This window comes from Octodon degus, unplaced genomic scaffold, assembly GCF_000260255.1.
Source record: "Octodon degus isolate 3935 unplaced genomic scaffold, OctDeg1.0 scaffold00130, whole genome shotgun sequence".
Classification (NCBI taxonomy): domain Eukaryota; kingdom Metazoa; phylum Chordata; class Mammalia; order Rodentia; family Octodontidae; genus Octodon; species Octodon degus.
The window spans coordinates 7729864-7756586 of record NW_004524706.1 but is presented as its reverse complement, the minus strand read 5'-3'; the positions used below and the strand labels follow the sequence as shown (position 1 = coordinate 7756586).

The window sequence follows — 26723 nt, the reverse complement described above, 5'->3', positions numbered from 1 at the left end:
GTGGTGCTGGGGGATTGAACCGCGGTCCCTGTGCTTTGCCAAGCTTGTTCCAAGTAGGTGCTTTAGACCACTGAGCCATCTCACCAGCCCCCCATGCCATAAGTTTTTGTTTCTTCAGTTTCTTCTAGAATATCTTTTTCTTCTGTGCAACTTCCTCCTCTGGTTTAGGAACAATTTGTTCCTTGTCAGTAAGGATCATCTCAATACAGCAGGGGTAGCTCATGTATGGATTAATCCAGCCATGAGCTCTATAACTATGGCAGCGCATCTTGGGTGCTTTGTTCACCTGGATATGTTCAGTAACCAGAGAATCTATATCTAAACCCTTAAGCTCAGCATTACTCTCTGCATTTTTAAGCATGTGCAGCAAAAATTCAGCACTCTTTGGGCCACCAACCCTGTGTCCAGCCCCACTGTTTGGCCTGGGCACACCTACCAACTCCACCACTGTAATGCTGGAATGGTACATACTGCTTCTTTAATGTGACATCCTTCAGATACTTGGTGGCCTTTCAGATATGCATACCCTTGATGGCCTGGGCAGTTTCACACATGTTCTTAAAGTGAATGCAAAAATTTGAGACTCTTGATTTGCATGATGTTGTGGAGTCTTCGGAGTTGAGAGAGTAGCAAACCATTTTCACAGGTTACCTCAGGCCGCTCACAGGAAGAGAAAGAGCAATGGTTTCTGGGAGAGTTCATGAGAACGTGACCTCTCGCCATTTAATAACTTTAGCTTTAGGGATAATCAATAATTTGTGCCTTCAAAGTGATTTCAAATATCTGCCTTCCTCAGCCAGGAGTGGTAGTACACACCTGTAATCCCAGCATGTGAGGGTAAGGCTAGAACTCTCCACAAGTTTAAGGCCAGCCATGTCTCAAAAAAAAAAAAAAAAAAAACCCTGCCTTTTTTGTTGTCCGGCCTGATCTGAGAAAGGCCTTCCCAATGAACATGTTGCCCTCTACAAACAGCAATCCACTAAAAGGACCACACTCCCCTCAGCAAACAGCACTGATGCCACTAAGGAAATTTAGGACTGGATATACCATCTACCAGAATGTCCAGCAGTGTCTGCACACCTGCTGATCCTTGGAAGTTTGACCCAAGCATTCCACCCAGATTTCTTGATCAAGATTATAAACTCCATCCCCAAACCTCATGAACTCAATCCATCCTCCAAGCCACCTGTTGATGTCACTCTGATTTCAGCCAGCCTGAACCTGAAACAGAATTAAGTCCAGCCTCTTCCCCACATGAGCCTGTCTCCAGGTGTCTACTCAAGCACCACCTTTAACATTTGTGATTTTTTAACATTATTGATTTTTTTCCACGTCAATAATTTAATTTCCAGCCATGTCTGTTCCTTGGGTTTTTGTGTGTGTGTGTGTGTGTGTGTGTGTGTGTATTAGTACTATAAAGATGGTCTTTGCTTTACTTTTCCTATTTATCAGTTTTAGTTGTTTCATTATCTCTATTTTTTTTTGTGGTTCTGGTGATCAAACTCAGGGCCTTGTGCATGCTAGGTACTCTACCACCGAGCTACACCCCAGCCCTATTATCTCAGCTTTTGAGTTCTTTTTTTATTGAGTTAATTTTCTTTAATAATATATTGTTTGGGGCTGGTGAGATGGCTCAGTGGTCAAAAGCACCTACTTAGAACAAGCTTAGCTAAAGCTCAGGGACTGCGGTTCAATCCCCCAGCACCACATGCCAGCCAGCCCTGCCCCCTGGTGGGCTGAGCTGGCCACACACATGCACACACAAATAAAGTTAATAATAATAATAATAATAATAATAATAATAATAATAATATATTGTTTTAAAGCTAAAAGTACTTGGACTATTTCTTTTCCTTTAATTTTTTTTTTCTGTATTTTTTTAGGACAGAGTCTACAGGCTCTCACTAAGTAGACTGGACTTACAGTGATCCGCCTGTGTTCAGCCGACCAAGATCTGGGGTTACAGGTGCGGCACCACCATACCCAGTCTCAATCGCCATCTCAGGATGCTCTCCAGGGAAGGGCTGGGGATGAACCCTGGCAGCTGAGTCTGCCTATGCAGGTGCTTTAATCCACTGAGCTATTTGGCCAACCCTTCTTTCCTTTTTTTGAGCCAGGGTCTCACTTTATATTCAGGCTGGTCTTGAGTTCACTGTGTAGTCAGGCTGTCCTCAAACTCAAAGCCTCAGCCTCCTTGGGTGCTGGGATTGCAGATGTGTGCCACAATACCTGGCTGGATTAAATTTTTTATGTTTATGTTTTTTTCCTATTGAACTGCAATTTCTGTTACTTCATGCTGCATGCGGTTTTTCTATAATTGATAAATATGCCTAAAGGACAGGAGGGAGTAGAGTTCAGGAGAGGTGATGCGTTGCCTTTGTCACAATCCCTAAATTATGCAATCAACACAGAAGTTTTCTTAAGTGTGCTCCAGAGTTTGCCCTAATGGTGGTGGATACACCCCCATTCCCAGGGAAAATGCAGCTTCGATTCTTAAAAGCTCCTTCAATTCCATATGCTTTTCTGGAACCTTCACTACTACCTTCAAGAGTTGTGCAGATGAGAAGAGGTCCTAAAGATGCAGGTTGGAATCAGAGTCGGGGAGGAGAAGCAAAAAGGATTAAGATGTGTTGTGGTAGAAACTCCTCGTGATGAAGGTAATCATAGTGCACTGCAAACATGGGAACATGTACTGGGGCAGGAGACTAGGGCATGGCAAGGTGGATGAGCAATTGAGCAAGATCTGTCAGTCACGGCAATGTGTTAATGTGTGGCAGAGCAGGAACTCCAGAGCCCTACACCTGATACCAGAGAATCTCGTCTTCTGTTCTGCTGGCAGATCTTCACAAGATCATGCCAAGCCCTGCACCTGATACCAATCTCCTGGTATGCACTCAGGCAGGTTTTTGATGTTGGCTTAGAGCTGACATCAGAGGGGACAGAAAAGGCAGAGGCTCTTAAACTCATAGCTGATATAAGGCTTTTCCACTGCTTACACTTGGTCAGCAGAGTACTTATTCTTTTGCCTTCAGCATTAAACATCCACTTTTACTGATCTGCCCAGTTCTTTTTTTTTTCTTTTAAAAAACAAATTATTCATTTTAATGAGGAAAAAAAGATAAAAAAGCAATGAATGCTCAGTTCTTTAAACAGAAGAGTAAGAGCCCAGAAAGGACCAGCTGGTTGTTAAAATAATATGGATATAAATAAAAATTTGAAAGAAAAAAAAGGCTTATGTTTTACTTCCCATTTCACCTGCCTCACCTCATTAACCATTTTTATTTTTCCAAAGAGAAGAGTAGAAGATATGGACACTTCTACATTTTCTTTCTTGTATCAAGTATGCATCATGTATGTGTCAGTCCTCGCAATTTTATAGACTGAACTTAGATTTTGGTGGGACAAGAAAAGATGGGGGAAAAAAAAGATGGGAAGGCTTGGCATGTGTGTTAACTTGTCACTTGTTAACATTTAAGATATGAACTGCTGCCCACTTTAAACTCCCAGACACTGGTAGAAAGCCTGTAGACAGTTTTATTACATTTTCCTTTTTTAATCAGCAAAGTAGAACAAAATGTGCAAATGCAAGTATGTCCCTCAAAATAACGGTGAACAGAAAAGTTGCAGAGCAAGCTGGGTATTGAGGTACATCCCTGTAATCCCAGCACTTGGGAGGCTGAGACAGGAGCATCGCTCTGAGTTTGAGGCCACCCTGGGATATAAAATAAGTTCAAGGCCAGCCTAAACTGCATAATGAAACCATGTCTCAAAAAGATCACACACACACAAAATAAGAATATAACTTATATTTTCCTTTTCTTGTCAATGCTTGACCTTTCACTAGTAATCAGTAGATATGCATGAATAGATGTCTTTTTTAAATGCACTGGGGATTTAGCTTAGTGGCACACTGCCTACTTGGCAAGAATAAGGTCCTGAGTTTTATTCCCAGTACCAAAAAAGAAAGAAAGAAATGAGGGCTTGGGGATATAGCTCAGCAGTGTAAGTGCCTGCCTGATCTTTTTTATAAGATCTTGAGTTCAATCCCCAGTACTGAAAAAAAAGAAAAAAAAAAAAAAAGAAAAGAAAATGAAACAAATATAAAATAGAAGAAAATGCTTTATTGGGGCATATTTTATATGCCATGTAACTCATGTATACAACCCAAAGTTTTTAATGATTTTTAGAGTTGTGCAATCATTTCTGCATGCACAGAAATGGATTCAGTTATGCCTTTATTTTTATTTTTTTTTCAGAACTCAGGGGATGGAACTCAGGCCCTTGGCAAGTGCTTATTCTACTGAGCTATCTCCTTGGTCCCATGCCTTTAATATCTGTTTAACCTAATCTCCTATTTCTAACACAATGATGCCTCCAGCATGATATATATGGATTTTTTTTTTTTTTGTACTGGAAATCAAACTAAGGACCTCATGCTTGCCATACAGTCATACCAGTGTACTAAATCCCCAGCGATATAGATAGAAGGAACTTTATTTATTTTTTGGAGTATTGTGGAGTACTCAGGAAGCACTACGCTGCATGTTCAGGCCATCAGTCTTTTTTTATTTTGCAACTTTTGACAATTCCTGGGAAATAGTACTCCTGCCAGTAGAGCTACCTGCTTATCATATTGGGTTGGGGTTTTCCAGTCATTTGTATCAGTGATACTGTCTATTGTAATTTAATTTTAAAGATAAGATTCTCACTATGTAGTTCAAGCTACAGAGTAGCTTGTAGTTCAAAACAGAGGTTTAAGAGAAAGGATTAAGTGCAGATATTCAGCCCACTAAGGTTAATGTAGAGAGAAGGTAGAGTGAAATAGAAACTTTTTGGGCAAATGAGTGACATGATCTGACTTATGTTTATAAGTGGTCAGAGTGTTCTGTTCAGAAGAGAGCTAGAAAGTTATTACAGGAACTTAAAAAAGAGATGATAATGGCTTGGAGCTGTGTAGGAGCAGAAGAGGTGTAGGGAAGTGGTCAAAAAGCAGTCCTTAATGTACTAAACAGATTCCTTAAACTATTTTTTGTATTTTTCTGAAGGAAAAGAAGTAGAGATCAGAGATTGAGATGATGAAAGTGGGATGATGAACATAACCCCGGATTAAAGACGGAACAAAGGAAAAGGGTGTGTAGTCAATGAGTTCGTGTTGCAATAATACAGCTCCACTCTCAGACCAGTGGACTTGGATTTATTCCCCCATCTCTCTTCCATAGCCAACAGATGTTCTCACCGTTCGGTCGTAATTTCAATTTCGCTAGCTAAAATCCTATCTTTCCTTCAAGATCCAGAACAAATACTACATCCTGCCCTCACTGGCCTGGCTGGAAACTATGTTTCCTCTTCCATTTCCTACACTGGGCAGAGTTCTTTCTTCCTCTCTTTCATACAGCACTGTCGTTCCAAAGGAAGGACAGTGCAGTGGTGAAGAGCTACCTCTTCGGACTCACCAGTTTGCTCCCCCCACTACCTCAAGTACGGTGAATCAAACTCAGGACCCTGAACTTGCCAAGCAGGGGCTGCACCACTTAAACCAAATCCCTGACCCTAGTTTGCTATTTCTGTAACCTTGGCACCGTCTCAGTGCCTCAAAGATCCTTACCTGTAAAATGGTGAGCCTTGTATGAAGAGTTACTCAGAAAACCTGAAGCACTTAGACTAGTGTCTGTTGTGCAGTAAGCATTCAACCCACCTGAGCAACTGACCAGCAACACCTGTCGGGGCGTGGTCACCTCGGTGCGTGTGGATGCACCTAGAGGGAAAAGCCAAAGGCTCCTGGACGTCTTGCCCCGCCCCGCCCCCGCGAGCGCAGATCCTCCGCGTGTGACCACGCTCACGTGACTGAGCCAAGATGGCGCCGTCCGGCTTTCTGTGGCTCTTGGCTGCGGCGCTCCTACCCTGGTCCTGCCAAGCTCGAGCGCTGGGGAGTCTCGACCCGCCCGCGCCGTTGCCGCTGGTGATCTGGCATGGGATGGGTGAGTGCGTGAGGAGAGAGGCTAAGGGTTTGGCGACTTTCTTCCAGCCTAAGTTCGCGACTGCAAAATGAGCGGGTGGAGGGCGAGCGCAGCGCTTCCACAGCGCCGGACTGGCCCGAAGTTAGATCTAGGGAGCTGCTGTGCTTTGGGAGAAAGGGAAAGAGCTAGCCGAGGGCAGAGCTGAGCAGGACTCCAGGGTCTTACGCTGCAGCAGTGGAGTCAGACAGCTGTGCGCCTGCTGCGGGGCGCATCCATCCCTACCTCGTTCACACGTCGACTGGAGACACTTGTTAGGCACCTGTATTTCATGCATGTCTTTAACATGAAGTGAGCAATTGCTAGGCGTGAGGATACAGAAGTGAACGAAACAGACTAAATTCTTTGTCCACTTAGAGCTTAATTTCCAGTAAGACAAACTAAAGAAATATAATGATATGATAATGTGAAATGGTGATAATTGCAATGGCGAGAAAGCGGGGGCAGGTGAAAGTAGACAGGACGTGCTTGGACTTGTATAGCAGAAAGTCAGGAAAGTGTTACCAGAGAAAGTGACATCGGAGCAAAAAATCCGAAGTGGGTAGGGAAGATGTCATTTAGATATGTATTAGAAGAAGTAGCAATTACAAAGTCCTTGAGACAGAAATATACCCTGTAAGTTTAAGGAACAGCATTTAGATCAGTGTGGTTGGAGCTGAAAGAGCAAGGGAAAGAGAACAGAGGCTTAAGAGAAAGGGTTGAGATATTGAGCCCACTAAGGTTAATGTAGAAAGAGGGTAGAGTGATTTTTTGGGCAAATGAGTGACATGATCTAACTTATGTTTTTAAGTGGTCAGAGTGTTCTGTTCAGAAGAGAGCATAGAAGGGCAGGGAGAATTGCAAGGAGACAGGTTCGAAAGTTATCACAGGAACTTAAACAAGAGATGACAATGGCTTGGAGCTGTATAGGAGCAGAAGTGTAGGGAAGTGGTCAAAGTTTTGATATATTTTGAAAATGGAACCTGTGGGAGTTGTAAGTGGCATGAAAGAGGCCAGAGATGACTAACAGGTTTGGGCCTGGAGAACTAGAAGGAAAAAGTTGTCATTTTACCAAGCTAGGGGAGCCTTTGGGTGGGCCAGCTTGAAATGGATGGTGATGGAGAGTCTGCTTTGGACTTACTGAATTTGAGGTCCTTGTTATGCCTGAGAAATGTCATAAGGGCATCTGAGTGTACATGTTGGAGATTTAAGTTTGCGTGCCTTGGGCATCTGGCTGGCACTTACAGATTGCCAAGATCCCCTGGGGAGTAAATTTGGTATGGTGCTGAGCTCTGAGGCCTTTGGGTATTTGGGGTGGAGAGTGATAGGAAGTAGCCTGAGTTAGTAATAGGATACCCTGAGTGGTGAAAGGAAATCAGGAGAATGTGGTGTCAGGGATGCCAGGTAAAGAAAAAGAAAAAAAAAATATTTCAAAAGAAAGAGAGCTGGACTTGGTGGTATATATCTATAACCTCAGCTACTTTGGAGGCTTTGGCAGTAGAACCATAGATTCCAGGCCAGCCTGGGCAAACTTAGCAAGATTGTGACCCAAATTATTTATTTTTGTTTGTTTTTCTTGAGACAGGGTCTCACTGTGTAGTGCAGACTGGTTTTGAACATACTGTGTAACCCAGGCTGGCCTTGAATTCACAGTGATCTTCATGCCCCAGTCTCATGAATGTTGGTATTCATGTGTATCACCACACTGGCTTCAAAAATAGTAAGAGGGTGTGGGGATGGGAATGTAGCTCAGTGATAGGGCACTTGCCTAGCGCATGCAACCCTCCAGGTTTGATACCCAGTATATCAAAGGGGAAAAAAAGATGTTGTTGCTCAGTCATGTGAGATCAGGGCTGAGAACCGATTATTGTACTCAGCTATATGGAGATCCTTAAACATCTTGACAAAAGCAGTTTCGGGGGGGGGGAGAGATGAGAATGAGAGCTGTGCTAGGTGTGGTAGCACACACCTGTAATCCCAGCACTGGAGGTAGGAGGGTGGATGTGAGTTCGAGGCCAGTTTGAACTGCATAGTGAGACTCTGTCTTGAAACAAACATAAAAAAAGGGGGGGGGCTGGGGAGATGGCTCAGTGGAATAAGCGCTTCTCTGGCAAGTGCAAGGGCCTGAGTTCAATCCCCAGTTCCGGAAAAAAAAAAAAAAAAAAGAGGGCTGAATTGAAATGGGTTAAAGAAAAACATTCAGAGAGGAATTAGAGCCAACAAATACAAATAACTTTTTCAAGACTGTTTTAGGCTGGCAGCTAGGACAGTGAGGTTGACAGGATGCTAGAGGCCAGTCTGGGCTACAAAGTGAAACCCTGCCTCAAAACATTAAAAAAAAAAAAAAAAGAAAGAAAGAAATGATCCCAGCCCATTGGCCCACCCAGTGAGCAGTTGTTCCTGATTTCTTGACAGGAAAAGGAACGAGTCTGGGACTAGGATGAGACAGGAAGCACCTAGAATGCAGGGTAAAGAGGAAGTTGCTCCTAAATTGTGCCATTCTAGAGCAGCACTTGCACAAACTTACATTTTGTTTTCCTAATTCTGCCTCCGAAAAGAATTCTTGGAGTCTCTGTACCTCAGTACCCCTTGTGGTAAAGGAGGAGCATGTGCACCAGTGCGTACTTTTTCATTTTCATTTTGGCCCATGGTGCTTGCTTCAACAGCACACATACTATAATAATACATTTCGTCCCTCACTGAGCATGGCGCTGCACATGTCATCCCAGCACTGGGAAAACTGAGGCAGGAGGATCATTGTGAAAAAGTCCAACATCAGCCTGGAATACGTAATAAGACCCTGTTTCAACACCCCCAAAAATTGGTGCCCTCAATTATAACTTTTGGGCTTTATTATGGTAGTACTAGGAATTGAACCCACCAATTCCACAGCGCTCCTCAGCCCTTTTTATTTTGAGACAAGATGTCACTAACCTGCTAAATTGCCCAGGCTAGACTTGAATTTGTGATTCTCCTGTCTCAGCTTCCTGGGATTACAAGTTTATGCTACCAGGCCCAGTCTCTTACTAACTTTTGAAGTTTGTTACTACTTGATAAATAGGAGCTAAGCAAAAGATGTTTTTATCTTTTTTAGAAATTGAGGTTAAATTCATTTTGGCAGTTCGGTAGCATTGAGTGTATTCTGTTTTATTCAAACACTACTTCCCTCTCATTTCAAAATTTCTCAAAACCCAGGAAAAAAAAATCCATATGTGCTATTTCATTCCACCTCCTACTGCTTCCTGATAACTTGTGGCCTACTTTTTGTCTCTATGGAGTTGCCTATTCTGGATACACATGTCTTATAAAAGGTATCACATAGGGGCCAACTAGCTCAGTGGTGCAGCGCCTGCCTGGTATGCATGAGGCCCTGAGTTCCATTCCCAGTACAAAAAAAAAAGGGGGGGAGTATTACATAATAGTGATCTTTGGGGCTTATTCCACTTCACATAATTTTTTCACATTTCTATCCAAGTTTTGGGTGTTTTTTTGTTTTTTGAGCCAGGGCCTCACAATATAGTTCAGGCTGATCTTACATTTACTGTGTAGCCCAGATTGGCCTCTAGTTCTTGTGATCCTCCTGCCTCAGCTTCCTGAGTACTGCAATTATAGGGGCGATCTATCACATCCCGAATTGATGCTCTATGTATCCTGGATGTTAGACTCCAGGATATCTTCTCCCATTCTGTATGTTGTTATTTTAATTAATGAGTTTCCTTCGTTGTTTTTGTTGGCTAGGAGACAGCTGCTGTAATCCCTTGAGTATGGGTGCTATTAAAAAAATGGTTGAAGAGAAAATACCTGGAATTTATGTTTTGTCTTTAGAGATTGGGAAGAACATCAAAGAGGTAAGAACTTGGCAGCTCGCTTCATTGGAAGGCTTGCTTGCTGTTTCAGAAAATGTACTATCAGGATGCTTCAGCTTACATTTCCAGTAGCAAATGAGTCAGTGCACCTGGACCTTCTCTTCCTTCTAGTGTGTGTGGGTGTCAGCCTGCATGAGCTAACTTCTAGGAGAGATATCAGTGGTTGCTTTTAGTCCCATCTTTCACTTCTCTATGGCTCCTTTTGTAGGACATGGAGAACAGCTTCTTCTTGAATGTCAACTCCCAAGTAAGGACAGTGTGTCAGATTCTTGCCAATGATCCTAAACTGCAGCAAGGCTACAATGCTATGGGATTCTCCCAGGGAGGCCAGTTTCTGTAAGTACCAGAATTAATTCACTGCTCTGTCTTATTTTTTGGCAGTACTGGGACTCAAACATAGGGCCTTATGTACTAGGCAACCGAGGGTTCTACCACTGAGCCGCAATCCTTGTCTGAATCACCCAGGCCAGCCTGAAACTCGTGGTCCTCCTTTCTCAGCCTCCCTTGACCCCAGGAGCTGGGATTATAAGCATGTGCCATTGTGCCTGGCCACAGCTCTGAACTCTTGGGATCTTCCCCCGTCTCGAAAAGGAAATAATTATAAAATATCCCCGTGTAAGAAGCTTTATGGAGCTGAATTTATTTTCTGTGAAAAATGAAGTTTGGGTTTGACCATAGCAGATGAAAATCCCAGAACTTCCTCTAAGACTTTGGGGAGCTGCAGTATATTATGTAGCTTAATCTGTGGAGCAGATTTTGGATGACACATTTTCATCTGACAGTCAGCTGATAACCCATTTAATTTCTCTAGGAGAGCAGTGGTTCAGAGATGCCCATCACCTCCTATGATCAGTCTGATCACATTTGGGGCACAGCATCAAGGTAACTTTGGCCCCCATACCTCCTCTTTCCCTGTGCCAACCCACATGGTCACATTGTTCGTTTGTGGCAGAGTCTTGCAATGAAAGGCAGGTTGACCTTGCGTTCACTGTGCAGCCCAGGCTGGCTTCAACAGTGAATCTCCTGCCTCAGTCTCCCAAGTACAAGCATTATAAGTGTGTGCCATCACACCCAGCCACATGCATGACCACTTTGACTTCTAACAGTATGGTAGCTCTATTTGCTCGTAGGTCAACCATCCTTTAAAAGCCAGCATTGATGGGGTCACGGGAGAGACACAGCCTCCCAGAATCGTCTAATGACAGGGGAGTCAGTAAGTTGCTGTCTCTTCTCCAGTTTAATGGGTAGGATTTCGAGGAGGTCAGCTTTGAGTGGTAGCAGCACCTTAACCAGTGAGGTTTAGCTGAGGTGCAATCGTTGCTAATTGAAAGCTCTCACTGAGGATCAATGGTTGCAGCTGCATGGTAAGGAGTAGTAGCGGATTGAGGAAGATACAGTGGCTTTCCTTGTTTTCTTTTTTTTTAATTATTTATTTTTTGTATGTGGCCAGCTCAGCCCACCAGGGGGTGGGGCTGGCTGGCATGTGGTGCTGGGGGATTGAACCGCGATCCCTGTGCTTTGCTTGGCTTAGCTTGTTCTAAGTAGGTGCTTTAGACCACTGAGCCATCTCACCAGCCCCAGCTTTCTTTGTTTTCTAACATTGGTGTTGTGCTGTTGAATTTAGGTGTAGACAAAAAAATTATGTGTGAATTTTTTTGTCTATACATTTTATAATAGAGACCTTTGAAAAGTACCAGGTTTTTTTTTTTTGGTGAAACCAGGAATTGAACTAAGGCCCTTGTGCTTGCCAGAGAAGTGCTTATTCCACTGAGCCATCTCTCCAGCCCCCAGGTTTTGTGTTTAGACTGAATCATATATTTTGGGGGAAAGGATATGTGCTTTGGATAGACTTTACTCTCTCTCATCATGATTTTGTAAGTGTTAGCAGGTATGTTAGAAAACCTGTGTTCACCAGTTAACTGTCACTCCCAAGAAGGCAGTAAATCTTAGATCGTTTTCAAAAATGGGGGAAATTAAAATATGGCCCATCTTATGGAAATTTTTCAGAGAGTGAATTGAAATAATAGGAAAGTACTTTATAAAAGTACTTTATGTTGGTAAAAACAGATTATCATTTATTCAACAAATATTTGTCGAGAGAGACCAGTGATTATTGTTTTACTTTGTTTTTTTTTTTGAGATCTTGAACTCATTATGTAGCTCAGGCTAGCCTCCAACTCCTGCCTCAGCCTACCCTACTGAGTACTGGGATTATAGATATGCACCACCACATTGTCCACCTGGGTGATGGTAGGATAGGAGGTGGGGACTGCATGGAAAAGGTTAGACATCTCTGACTTCCATAAGCCAAGGCCCATAAGAGAAAGAGAGGCCGCCATGTGCTGTCATGTAGAATGGGCACCATCCCAACAACAGGGGCATAGCCTCCAGCCACAGATAGCAGCAGGAGCACAGGAAGAAGCATGTTATGTCGTTAGATTTTGGTGCTTCTGCAAGAGCTGGAGATTAGGGTCTTGTTCTTGCCTGTTTTTGTCACAGCACCCTTATCCCAGCAGATATTTGATGTATTGATGGATGGGTACTTTTCCTACCATAGGTGTTTTTGGATTCCCTCGATGCCCAGGAGAGACCTCTCACATCTGTGACTTCATCCGAAAAACACTGAATACTGCAGCTTACTCCAAAGTTGTTCAGGAACGGTGTGTATGTTAGCTGCAAGGACCCAGACCGCCGCTGTGTGAAAACACCATGCTCAGGTTCATGCTAACAGTTATTCTAGGAGTAACTGCTAGTGATATTCAAATGACATCTTTTATCTCTTAACTTCTCTCCTATTCTTTGCCCTGGTGCGTTTATACCCTTTAAATTCTGTTTGTGCTACTTTATTAACCATTTAAAGAAGAAGTGAAGATAAACACAGTCAATCTACCACTTTTACCTTTAGTCAGTGTTTGGGTGTTGATTCTCAGCCCTACTGGCTGTTCATTAATCATCACTAACACAATTCTGGTTACCAAGTGTTATGTTTTTATGTCCACAAAACAAAGAAATCCAAAGAAAGAGAATAGGTTTTTCTGAGGCATATAGGTAAGAAATAGAACAGAACACAATAAAAGTAGAGTACTTTTAGGTTTTAATACTTTAAAATTGAGCAGATAATGCAGATAAAACTATAAATATGTCATATAAATATGAAAGAGAAAAGAAAGTATGAAAATTGTTTTAGCAAAACAAAGGAACTTAAAGCCTTCCCATCAGTAGAGGGCAGCACTGCAAGAAGAAAAGAAAGCAGATTCACCTTCCCCAGCACAAGGAAGGCTCAGGAGCTGCTAAGATGCTTTGGAAGGTGGAATAGTGGAACTGAAAGCAGGACTTTGATTAGACTCCTCAGTTACTTGTGTGTGTATCCAAATGATTACTTTTCCTCCACATGCAAAGAAAAGCAAAACTGATTTTCTAGAGCAACTTACTTATAGAAACCCACACTTAGTGAAGACAAGGAAGGGTGGTGAGTTGCTGTCCTGAAAACCCATGCCCTGAACTCCTGCTTGTTCAGCCTGTAGAGTGATAGCAGCCAGGATTACTCCTGGAAGGCTGAGTTCAGAGGACTCCTGTTTGGAAAAGCTAACTGCAGAAAGACTGAGATGAGTCTGGAATCCTCCTTCCTGATCAGTATGTACAGAAGCCATTAGTACATACATTCTGTTAATCACTGCTGTCTATTGTATGAAGAACATCTAGTCAGCCTTGCGCTAGGTTTTAAATGTGAGTATTGAATCACAGACCCCCCAGACACTTGAAGAGAGCTTCAATATGAGAGAGAAGCTAAAATGAGCACAAGTAAAAAGGAACTTGGAAGACTGGGGAGATAGCTCAATGGTCTAAGCACCTGCCTGGCAATCCCTGGTACTGCGTGCCATGCCAGGTACATAGTGACCCTGTGCCAAGTAAATAAAAGACTGAAGAAAAAAAAAAGAACTTGAGAAAAATAGATGACAATTGAAGCAGGGGAAAAAAAAAAAACTGGAAAAAGCCTGTATATTTGGCCCTCCAGATCTTCAGGTTCTACTTCCATGGATTCATGCAATCTCTAGTAAAAGTATTATTTTTAATAGTCTGCAGTAAGCCTGTATAAACTAGCTAGAAAGCAAAGTACAGACCTTTGTAATCTGAGGGGAGATAATTTCCAACCTACTATTGTGTATGTTTCCCCAAGAAGCCTTCAAGTGTAAAGAAAATAAAGTTACTACATTTTTCAGACATGCAAAAGGATGAAAAAATGACCTGTACCCTTTCTGGGGTTCTTTTTGAGAGCCTCAATTCTACCACCATCTTTCTGTGTGGCACTGGGCATCTTTGAATCTTATTTTCTTCCACCTTAGCAATTGGTATACTTTGCTGTTGATGTGTTGTGTGAATTAAAATAAGTGAGTATAAAGTATTTAGTGTAGTGCTCGATTGATACTAATTAAGTGGATTTTTGTTATCACTGGGGTAGCATCCTCAAAATATTTAACTTCAAATTTTGGTCCTTTATTAGTATTGTTTTCCTTTTTAGTTGTACTTGTAAAGTAGTTAATTTCATTAAATATTGAGTTATTGCTATTTTCAGGCTCTATTGTAGGTCTTGTGGATATAATGAGAAAGACAGTCACATGCTTGTGGGGAGAGGGATAAATGGTCACCATAGAGTATCTCTAGTGCTGGAACAGGAATAACAGGCAGCAGTGATCGGGAAGTAATGGAGAACCTGCTGGGGACATGATGGTCTTTGAAGAGACCTTGAATCTTGTGAAGGAAGAGATAAAAGGAGCACAGGAGGCAGATTAGCAGTTGGCTTTGAGACCCTGAGGCTGGGACAGGTTTGGCTTAGTCTAGACCAGGGGAACAGAGATGGTGATGGGTGGCAGAGTTGGATAGGAAAGCAAGAGCTGTGTGAGGATTTGTAGACCTGGTAAGGAGTGGGATTCTATTCCAGGCAGCCTGGAAAGCTGTTGGGAGGCTTCAGGCAGAAAGATGGTATGGGCTGATCAGTGGTTTTGCAGTGGTCCGGGTGGTTTGGCCAATAGGGTAGAGACAGTGAAGCCAGCCTGGACTACATACGGAGTTCAAGGCCAGCCTGAAGTACAATAGTGAGACCCTCTGTGCCCCCCCCAATGCCAAAACTGCATTTGATCAGGGTATAGTGGCACACACCTATAATCACAGTGCTCAGGAAGCTGAGGCAGGAGGATTGCTGCAATTTCTGCTATTATTTTTTAGGTTTAGTAAGCAAAGAGTTGATGTTGAAAATACTGATGTTAGCCTGAGTTCAGATCCAGGTAAAAGAAAGAAAAAGAAGAAAGGAAGGAAGAAGGATTGATTCTAAACACTCAGTATACATTTGATGTTTTACATATGATGCTTCATTTTCCAACTAAGTACACATCATATAATAGGAAGCTCCTGACAAAATAGGAAGGCAAGGAACGTGCAAAGTATGGCCTGCCAAACAGGAAAAGAAAGCTAAGCACACATGCTCAGTGCGAGACTTGTGTATGCAATATGCTATTGTCTTGTGTGAAAATTGCCTTAAAGGTGTGATAACTGAAGTAATGGTTATCTCTGTAGTAGAGTTTTGTTTTCATTGTAGTTCACATAGGAATTTATTTCTACTGTTATTTTTAGATGTTTTTGTTGTTGTTATCAAGAATCAAACTTAGGGCCTTGTGCTTACTAGGCAAGCTCTGTGCCACTGAGCTATATCTCTATCTCAATTTTTAGATCTTATAAGCAGGTAAACAGTTGATGTTGAAAATATTGATGTTTATTCTATATACTCATTATGTATTAAAAATTTAATATTTTACTGATACTTTATTTCCTTATTAAGCATGCATTGCTTAACATAATAAAACTCAAAATCAAATAATTCATCAATAGAAACGTTGCTAAAAAATATGGACATTATATACCCTCCATATTACCCCCTTAAACAAAATTTGGCATTAAGACTTGCCTTGTTAGATGTGTTGTACTCCTACCTGTCTGTGGTGTGTTTTGTTTATGGTGCTTTTGGGTATAGCAGGTTTTTTGTTTTGTTTTCTTGCTGTTGGAGTTGGAGCCCAGAGCACTACATACACTAATCACATACTCTACCACTGAACTACACCCTCAGCCTAAGGTTTGTTTTTTTTTTTAAGAATCCATTTATTTATTTATTTATTTATTTAGTGGGGGGGTGGCTCAGCCCACCAGGGGGTGGGGCTGGCTGGCATGTGGTGCTGGGGGATTGAACCGTGGTCTCTGCTTTGTTAAGCTTGTTCTAAGTAGGTGCTTCAGACCACTGAGCCATCTCACCAGCCCATCAGGTTTGTTTTTAATGGCCTTTTTGAGATGTAATTCAAATATTTATAGTTCATCCATTTAAAATATATAATTTATTGTTTTTTGGTATATTTCATTATTAATTTTTTTAAGTTAATGTAAGAGGTATCATAAGACTTGCCTTTTTTATTGTTGTTTTGTTTCACTGTATAGTTCAGGCTGGCTTTGAACTAATAGTGTTCTTCCTGCCTCAGCCTCTAAAATGCTGGTATTACAGGCATATGCCACTGGGCCTGGCAGTTTTTCAGTCTATATCATTGGTACATAGAGGTATTTCCCTATTCTGTCTCTTCCTCTTAATTTTTTTCTTTCCCTTTTTTTCTAATTTTAAAAAAGTTTTGTTTCTCATTCTTATGTTTTTATTTACTTGGATGTTCTGTGCTTCCATCTGTTTCTGTGCAGTTGATTTATTTGTCTATCACTGCTCCATTATTTTACTTACTGTAGTAACTTTCAGCTAACTCTTCAAGTGGTAGAGCACTAAGTTCAATCCCCAGCACTTCCAGAAAGAAAAAACTCTTGGGGTTTCAGGAGTTAGACTTCCTTAGAGTGTTTCAGTGTTACTTCCACACATCTTGTGCACTTTTGCTCTCTTTGGGCTATTGGGCAGCAAGTTGCCTGTACACTGTGCCCTCTACTGGTAGCTGGCATATCTTAATTTTTACAAGCTCAAAGAGAGGCAAAGTATTTTTTGATCCCAATCGAGTTCTGTGGGACACATGACAGTGCAGCGTAGCTAAGCTGCCCAGATCCCCTTCCGGCGCTGTGTGTCTGTGCAGTATGACCTTGGCTAGCTCCGTAATCATAGTGAGTGAGACTGTCTCGTTTGCAGACATTGGAATGGTAATAGACTGGCTCATGGAGTCATGCAGGATTAAATAGGTTTATTATAGGTAAAGTGCTTAGAATAGGCCTGGTAAGTGAAAAGTCCTTTAGAAGTGACATTGTTCTCTCTAAACCACATGGCTTAGAGCAGGCTCAGGTGGCAAAGACTTGTCTCAGTGGCTGTAGTCTATGGTTGGGCAGCTATCCTTTCTCCTGCTTCAGTGTCACACATTGCTAAGTGTGTAGAATCTGGTTGAGGCCTCTTGCTTACCTTCACTGCAGCTGTGTAGCTCAAGGAGTGTCGCTGAGCCTCTCCAAAGCTGCCCTTCAGGGGCCCATGAGCCAGTGGGAGCACAAACTGCTTCTGCTCCGTGTGCTTCCCAGCACCTGCTCCTGAGCACTTCCAACCTCTGATCCTCCACCCCTTGGCCATCCCACGAGTACCAAGTTTCTTCCCAAACAAAATAACCCTCCTGCTTCCTTCCTCCCCTTAGCTTTTTTTTTTAAATTTAATTAATTAATTAATTAATTTGTGTGTGTGTGTGGCCAGCTCAGCCCGCCTGGGGGCGGGGCTGGCTGGCATGTGGTGCTGGGGGATTGAACCGCGGTCCATGTGCTTTGCTAAGCTTGTTCAAAGTAGGTGCTTTAGGGCTGGAGAGATGGCTCAGTGGTCTAAAGCACCTACTTGAAACAAGCTTGGCAAAGCACAGGGACCGCGGTTCAATCCTCCAGCACCACATGCCAGCCAGCCCCACCCCCTGGTGGGCTGAGCTGGCCACACACACACACACAATAAATAGATGTAATAAATAAAAATAAATAAATATTAAAAAAAAAAAAAAAGTAGGTGCTTTAGACCACTGAGCCATCTCCCCAGCCCCTCCCCTTAGCTTTTGTTTCTCACTTCACTCTTTCCTTCTCAGCTATTAGGCCTCTCTACTATAGTTCTGGGTCCTGGGTCCTGGCCTAATAATCACTTCCTTGTTTGCTTGAGTGGTTATGGGCCACCTCTGAAGGTGCGTGCGCTCACTCAGTGCTCCTGACTTCACAGCATCTGGTAATGTTTCCCCACCAGCCCTGCTGTGTGTGGGGATCATACCCAGGGCTTCCAGTGCCTTGTGAACTATTTATGGATCGAAGTCTTTCTTCCTTTTATTTTTGTTTAAAAAGACATGAGAAGAATTTATTAGAGATAGATGTAGGATCCACTCAAGAGCAGGTACTTAGAGAAATGAGGCACAGTACACTTGGGAACCGAGTCAGGACTGCCCAAGGGAGCAGCTCAGCTGTTCTCTATCATGTCTAGAACAGATGTCCTTGTTTCTGGAACTTGGCTATAGTAACAGCAGATTAAGGAGGCAGGAAAAGAAGGTGTACACAATATCTAGGTTTTACTCAAAAATTTATCCTACACATCTTTGTAACTAGGGAACTATAGTACACACACACACACACACACACACACACACACACACACACACAGAATTCATGGGCTTTGAGAAGTTTGGAGATTTTGCTTGGCACAGATCACATCAAGGAAAACAGAGGCCATGTACCACTTTCGCATGTGCTGTTCCCTCTCTCCCTGGTAAATAATAACAGAGGAAAAAATAAAAGGATTGAGTTTTCTGACAGATGAAAGCCTGAATGGGAAAGCTTATGAGGGGATTATTGTTTCCTGGAAGAGCGGAGGAAAAAGAAAGCAACCAACAGACACCTTCTTGGTCTGAGTCCATAGCCCTCACCAAGTCCTATGGACAGTATCAGCAAACACCTGATCACCAGTCACTTGAACCTGCCTGGCTAAGGACAGGACCTCAGCCACTCTAAAGGAAACCTGCATCATTTGGAATGAGCTCATGCCCTGTATTACTGTAGAATATGAAAGAGATCAAAAGAGTAGTTTAGAGAAACTCCCTCAAGCTAAATATTTGTAGGTCCCCACAGGTGTATATGCTCTTGGAGATGGCTTTGTCCAGTATGACCTGTAAGTTGTTATCTCCACTGTGTCTCAGCTTTGGGCTTCCCATGCCGGGTTGCAAAAGAAACTTCACTTGAGACCCTGGATGGGGTCTTCATCTTGATTTTGTGTGTCATTGGTTGAGCAAGATTGTTAAGGGTCCCATCTAACTAGGGTGTGTGTGGTGCTAACCTAAAGGAACCTCCCCACCTGCCTTGGGCTTTGCCTTTTGACACTTCATCCTGTTTTTGGTTGGAGGGAACAAGTGCCTCCTGTCTTCAGTGCTTTTGTATACAAGCACTCATTTTCTAGGGCTTAGATGTCTCTGGCTCCTGGGAAAGAAAGAAAAAAAGACCCCATAAAGAAAAAAAGACCCCATGCTGCACAAGAAGAGAAAGAGAAAAAGATAAGCTGCTATTCAATAGCAAATGGGTTGGGAGAAAACTATACTTCAGAAAAAAGCTAAACTTCAGAGGGCAAGAAGGGGGCAAAATGGCCAAGAAAGAAAATAACTAACTAAATCCCTTTTGGCTGGACTTAGCAAACCAAAGCTGCCATCTCTGCAGTCTCTGTCTCTTTTTAGGTCCCTTCTTCCTATCTGAGGGTGAAGCCTTGGAATGTCCATGCACTGCAGCATACCCCAGGTGATCGGACTGATAAGTACCATGGTCACTTTTATCCCTTTTTCTTCCTGCAGTCTGGTGCAAGCAGAATACTGGCATGATCCCATAAATGAGGATGTGTATCGCAAACACAGCATTTTCCTGGCAGATATAAATCAGGAAAGGGTAAGTCATTGACCAGGCACCCATGGTTAGGCATTCATTTTTCTGTTGGGACACTGAGAACAAATTAGCATTCACATTTATCCAGACTGTCCAGGACAGAAGCCAGAGCCAGAAATTTCAGTTTGGGGAAGGCAGTACTCATGAGTCAGCCCCAGACTCTTGTTTTAAGAAAGCTAGAGTTCATTTGGCCTTCCTCCCTGAAGTCTCCTTCCTGGTGTGGGAGCTGTGGGACAAGGTCTGGAGAGTGCTGACTGCCTTCTGAGGGGAGCCTTCCTAGTGTACCCATTTGGAATGGATTTTCTCAGGGGAGAGAGTTAACCAAAAGAGATTCTGCAGAGGGCATGCAAGTGTTGAGGTCACAGGCATGGTTTGGGGAGGGTCTTGTAAGTAGGATGGCTCAGTTTGTATTTAGATTACCTGGGTGGAGCATTTAAATTTTTTTTTTTTTAAACATTTGAAGGGAAAAAAATTAAACCAAACCAGAAAACAATATAGAAGAGTGTAGCAGAACCACCCAAAATTTGCTGTTTATTTCCCCTTAGCAAGAAGCCTTGAACCTACATGGTAGATACCTGTGGAGTGTAGACAGATTCTTGGTGGCACCTTTTGCCATGGTTGGTGGTATGTCAGTCAGATAGGATGGTCTGAATGGCTGCTGAAGGTGCGTTCTGGTCAGGACACTGGAATGGGGACCCAGGCTGAGGAGACCAGAGCACTGAGTCTGATCCCCCTGCTGGAACCTGACAGTAATGATGATGCTGGCTTTTTTTTTCCCCCCAGAGTGTCAATGAGTCCTACAAGAAAAACCTGATGGCCCTAAAGAAGTTTGTGATGGTGAAATTCCTCAATGATAGCATTGTGGACCCCGTAGACTCTGAGGTGAGAGACTGCCTACACCATAACATGGAAGGAGGCTGTAAGAGTCAGTGGCACAATCATATAACTGTCTACAGCACAGAACCCTTCAGTCTCTGAGGCCCACCAGTGTGACACGGTTGTAACCCCCCAATTCCATTCTAAACCTGATGGGAGGGGCTATAGTTTCAATCCTATTTCAGACATCTTAGTGACCTAAAAAGGCTCAGAATCACTAGCAGAAAATCTGTAAACCCCTCATCTTTGCCTTCTAGGTCTGCTTTGATTTGGCTTCATCTGCCTATGGTCCTTCTAGCTTCTTCTTCTTCAATCCAGCCATATCATAGCATGTGATACACCCCAGGCTTGTCATTTGCTTCTCTTGCATATGACTGGCTTTACCTGACAGTTTGATAGTTATGTGTCAAACACAAATGTCACTTCCTCTAGATGCCATCCTCTTCCAAGCAGAATTTGCTCCCTTTTTTCTGAGATTACCAGCCTCTACAAAAGTCTTTATATTGTCACACCAGCAGGGGCTGGCAGCCTGATTGTTGGATAGCTTGTGAACAAAGCATGTTTTCATATTTAAATGGTTGGAAAAAATCCAAATAATATTTATGATGCAAAAATTATGTGAAGCTCAAATTTCCATCTCTATAAGTGAAGTTTCCTTGTGAAACAATCATATACATTTTTTTAAGGGCACGGGAGATGTTTTTATTTTTACAGTAGTGAGGATTAAGCCCAAGGACTTGGCATTGAGCAACTTTCCCAGCACTATTTATTTTTTTGCAATGGGATCTTACTAAATTGCTCAGACTCCTGCCTTGACCTCCAAGAGTACTGGAATTATAGGCTTGTACCACCTTGCCTGTTGTACTCATGTTTTATATATTGTCTACAGATGCATTTGTGTTACAGTGGTAGCTGCACCCATATAGCCCTTATAGCCTGAAAATATTTTGTATCTGACCTTTACAAAAAAAAATTTTTGTTGGGCTGAGATAGCTCAGTGGTCTAAGCACCTGCCTAGCAAGTGCAAGGACTTGTGTTTGATCCCCAGAACCACATGCCATGATGGCCACCAAAACCAGGCATGGTGGCACATGCCTATAATCCCAGCACTGGGGAGGCCGAGACAGGAGGATCATTGCAAATCTGAGCTACATAGCAACAACTTGTACCAAATAAATTAAAAAAAAAAAAAAGACTTTGCTAAGCTAGAAGCTTCTTGGGGAAAAAAACATACTCACCTTCAAATGGCTAGAGTTCAGCACAGGGCTTTTCAGAGTTAGCATATAGTAAAGGAAGCAGAAGTTTTGCAGAAATAGGGCCAGCCAAATAGCTCAGTGGATTAAAGCGCCTCCAAGCAGGCACAAGGGTCAGGGGTTCATGCCTGGGCCTGCCATGCCGGCCCCGCCCCCAGGGCACACTCAGAGTCCAACTGAGATTGGGTGTGGTGGCATTCTCCTGTAATCCCAGCTCTTGGGAGGCTGTGAACAGTCGGATCAGTACGAATATGATCTAGTAGTGAGACCCTGAACACCCTGTAGACCCCTCCCTAAAATACAAAAAAGTTTTGAAGAAATGAACTTTAAAAAAAAAATGTATTTAGGACAGTGTCTATAGGGTCTCACTATGCAGATCAGACTCATAATGATTCTCCTGTTTTCAGCCTCCCAAATGTTGGGATTGCAGGTACACACTACCACACCCAGTTTCAATCCCAGTCTCAGCGCACCCCAGGGGTGGGACCAGCATGGCACACTGGGGATCAAACACCAGCCACTGCGCTCTGCCTAAGCAGGCGCTTTAGTCCGCTGAGCTATCTGGCCAGCCCTGAAATGTACAACTCTTGGGGAAGATTTATACTTCAGGATTGGCTTTTATTTTTATTTATTTTTTGATGTTCTTGAAATGGGGTCTTGCTAAGTGGTTCAGGCTGTCTTGCACACTGTGTAGTCCAGGCTGGCCTTGAACTTAGAGATCCTCTTGCCTCAGCCTACTAAGTGGTGAGCTTATAAGCATGTACCACCACACCCAGCTAGGATTGGCTTTGAAATAAAAGTGAGTCAAGACATAGCCTTTAAAAAAAAGACATCCCCGGGGCTGGGGAGATGGCTCAGTGGAATAAGCGCTTCCCTGGCAAATGTAAGGGCCTGAGTTCAATCCCTGGTTCCGGAAAAAAAAAATAAAGACATCCCCATTTCCCCCTCCCCCCACCCCCGGGTCTTGCTGTGTAGTCCAGGCTTGCCTTGAACTCATGGCAAGCCTTGTGCCTGTCTTAAATCCTTAGATTACAGACTTGTGCCACCATATTCAGTTCCCATTCTTGCTTGCTATACATAGCTTTATGATGTTCACTTTCTTCGCAGTCTTAGGTACAAGCCAGTTTCAAATGAGTTCAATAGTGTATGCTTGGTATCTCTGTTCTGACCTGATCTTTTTTCTTTCTCTCCTGCAGTGGTTTGGATTTTACAAAAGTGGTCAAGGCAAAGAGACTATTCCCCTACAGGAAACTACTTTGTATACAGAGGTAACTGGGAGGGAGTTACACTTTGGAAGGTGGGCGCTATCTCATTCAGCTCCTGGTATCTGATGGTGGTGGGATCTCAGGTGCAGGAACCCTGCACTGTCCACCCCAAAGCAATAGTCCCTCACTTGTGTCTGGTATGGGCGAGGCCTCTTGGGCAAGGCTCTGGTTTATAGAAATTTACCACATCCTAAGGAAAGACCGTATCTTATGACTTTCATGCAGAAGTAAGGGAAACATCATATTTAAGGTTTTCCTTTTAAATAAAAAGTTGGAACTTGCTGCTGGCTTGGAGGTTCAGTTGGCCACAAATCTAGGAAGCCCCATATCAAAGAAAACACGTAAGAGTACCACTTTATAGCAGTCATAGATGGAGAAATTCTGCTTTTAAATTAGACATGGTAAAGGGCTTGCCAAATGGCTCAGCAGATTAAAGGACTGTAAGCAGGTGCAGGGGCCAGGGGTTCAATGCCTGGGCCTGCCATGCTAGTCCCACCCCCAGGGCACCTCAGAGTTCAGTTGAGACTGGGCGTGGTAGCGTTGGCCTGTAATCTCAGCTTTTGGGAGGCTGTAAACAGTTGGATCACTACGAGTCCGATCTAGTAGCGAGACCCTCAACACTCTTCCCTAAAATATAAAAAAAGAGAAAAACTTAGACCTGGTGCGCTGGGGGTGAAGCTCAGTAGTAGAGTATGTGGTTAACATGCTTGTTTTGATCCCTAGCACAAAAAATAGCTCAGTATATTTGATACTGACAAGGGGTATAATTTTGCCTGCAGTAGTGAGTGGAATTTTGCGAATTTTCTTTAGCAATAAGTCCTATTTCTCAAAAAAATGGCAATATCTCACCACTTTGTTACAGACCTGCCAAATTCAAAGGAATGTATATTGAAGATGGACTATCTCATAAAAGCACAAGGCTATCACTGATCAGTCACCTTCCACTAGAGTTCTTCCACTAATTTGAGGTCATTTTCTCTTAGATTTTTCTCTTGCATTTAGGGTCCCAGCTTAGGTGAGGTTAAAAAAAAAAAAAAAAGCTAGGTTCTGATAAAAATTTAGGAAATTACAGCTGAGAACTTACCATGAAACTTAAACTGGTGGTAACCACAGCAGCACTGTTTTGGCCCTGCCACAGTGGTTCATTTTCCTAACCGGAGGTGGTTCATGCATCTAGGCTGTCTTTTAATTGGAGTGTATGGAATTGTTCTGGCTTATCTATGGTAAGGACTAGCCATATCTTACCTTAAAAATGTTACCTAGTTTTCTCATGTTGGCTTAGTCCTAATTAGGCTTATCCTACTCTGATGTTTTCAGTTTTATCTATGAGTTGCCTGTCTATGGACAAACTTGAAATTAGGGGTTAAGAAAATAACTCAGGAGCACATGTGAGGCTCCAGGTTTGATCCCCAGCACTGCAGGGTACAAAACAAGAGACTATGACTGTATAGAACCATGTCGACTATGCATGCATTTTCAGTGCTTAGAAACTCGAAGAAGGTATTTTTTGACATTTTCAGCAGTATACCCATTTTAATACTAATGGACAAAACTGCATTTTGAAAATGTATCTCAAGCTAACATTGTATTACTTTACTCCAAAACCTTTCATTAAACCTCAATTGTGGCCTTTCCCTCTGTAGGACCGCCTGGGGCTAAAGGAAATGGACAAAGCTGGAAAGCTAGTGTTTCTGGCTACAGAAGGAGACCATCTTCAGCTGTCTAACAAATGGTTTTATGCTCACATCCTACCCTTCCTTAAATGAAGCCCTCGAAGTTTCTAGCAGAGCTCAGGGCATCCCTAACTCTTCCAAGTCACTTGAAAGTTTCCTTCCTGGCCAATCCTGAGCTCAGATCAGCTTGCAACTAATCCTCTTCTGTTATCATCTAGCATGCCCTACTTGGAAAGATCGAAGATCTGAATCTTATCCTTTACTGCCTCCTATCACCATATGGTGTTGAGTTCAAGTTTAATTAGTTAATAACAAGGGAGATTGTTTTACGAACTTGTGATGTGATCAAGCTGTTTCAGGAAAGGGAGTTTGCTGTGCATTGGTGCCAGAATTGTGTCCAGGGCCAGGGGTGACTGAACAAACGAGTGAGGGGAAACATCTGACCACATTTGAGGCAAATAGAAGGCCATGGGACCGGGGAGATGGCTCTGTAGAATAAGCGCTGCCCTGGAAAGCACAAGGGCCCAAGTTCAATCCATGGTTCCGAAAAAAAAAAAAAAAAAAAAAAAAAAAAAGCCAGGACCAAGGCATGAGGTACTACACAAATACCATCTCAGTGTTACTAATGGGAGATTTAACTAGTGCTCAAAAGGTATCATTTGGAGAGTTTCTGTGTAATTTAAGGCTGTTTCCTGGTATCTTAGCAGTTACTAGACAGATACATCCAGCCTGCCATCTTCCCTCTCCATAGCCCATTTTGTCTTCTCAGGTGGTGATAAATTAGTTGCTATTACAAAAGGAGAGAAGTAGCTCTCAATGGGGATTGCTTTGGAACAGAAACATACAGCTTACATAAATTAAGACATTGGGGATGGGGTGATGATGTACTAGCCTGGGGTGAAAATGAGGTGGTTGGTGTTTCCTGCTCCTTCATTATGATCTACCCTTACAGTGCACCTAGAAGCCTGGTTGCTAAGTCACTGTGGCTGTCTTTAGCAAAGAAATAGGGGGACAATGTAGAGACCAGGCTTTCTAAATTGTCTCCCAAAGCCTCACTTACCAGCTTCCTCTAAAATAACGCTGTGCTGTGAGAAAAAAAAAAAAACACTTGAAGAGGCAGGAAGCTTGTGAGTACAGCTGGGGCAACTTTGAGCTGGGGTCTTGTTTTGTGTCAGGCTGGCATCAGATTTGTGATCCTCATGTCTCCATTTCCCAAGTGTTGTCAGGTAGCTCATCTTGGGCAGTCTGAACCAATATCCCCTATCTCAAAATATAAAGGGTTGAGTGTGTAACTCAGTTGTAGAGTGCTTTCCCAGGATGACAAGGCCCGGATTTGATTCCCAGGACCTCAAAAAAAAAAAAAACTTTTACCTCTTAGAAACCAACTCACATTAGACTAAGGACTGAGAATTCTTTATGGTTAGTACAGAAACCATTAATGTACTGCTTCCTACCTTTCTTGAGCATAGAAATCTTAGCTTCTGCTTGAAGACCCATCAACACATTTTGGATGACTTCTATAGAATGCCAGTTTGGAAATCATCAAGCTGTTTTCATTAAAGTACTGTAGAATTTTTTTTTTCACCCTCTCAGTGTTAAACTAAAAGATATGAATTGAGATTGTCTAAAATAAATAGTAGTTTCCTATCCTGGGTGTCATTTTTCTTTTCAATACATTTACATTATATAGAAAACAGGTAAATAAGTTTGGTATTAACTTTATTCTATTTTCTGTATAACTTTTAAGTACATAAAGGTTTATTTCCACAGGCCTCAGGAAACAGAAGTCACAGGACAATCTCTCTTCCCACCAAAAAAAGATTGCATATTTTGGTGTGTCCTACAGGGGTAAAACTGAAACATAAGCAATGCTGAATAAGGTTCTTACATAAATCAAGAC

The 26723-nt window shown here is 42.6% G+C and overlaps 1 protein-coding gene across 2 annotated transcripts in view; it reads left to right on the top strand.

Annotated features, from left to right (window-relative positions):
- The window catches only part of Ppt1 (palmitoyl-protein thioesterase 1), a 28200-nt gene extending 2013 nt beyond the window's left edge, over positions 1–26187 (top strand). The window contains exons 1-9 of one of the 2 annotated variants that reach the window (XM_004641071.2): positions 5846–5978; positions 9732–9841; positions 10068–10195; positions 10671–10741; positions 12417–12519; positions 19669–19759; positions 20540–20638; positions 23082–23153; positions 24794–26187. In XM_004641071.2, coding sequence (XP_004641128.1) covers positions 5855–5978; positions 9732–9841; positions 10068–10195; positions 10671–10741; positions 12417–12519; positions 19669–19759; positions 20540–20638; positions 23082–23153; positions 24794–24916 — 921 coding nt within the window. In that variant the 5' untranslated portion in view covers positions 5846–5854 and the 3' untranslated portion in view covers positions 24917–26187. Of the gene's footprint in view, positions 1–5845; positions 5979–9731; positions 9842–10067; positions 10196–10670; positions 10742–12416; positions 12520–19668; positions 19760–20539; positions 20639–23081; positions 23154–24793 lie in introns of those variants that run through there. The other variant, XM_023701050.1, reaches the window with a different exon arrangement.
- The last annotated feature ends 536 nt before the right edge of the window (positions 26188–26723 follow it).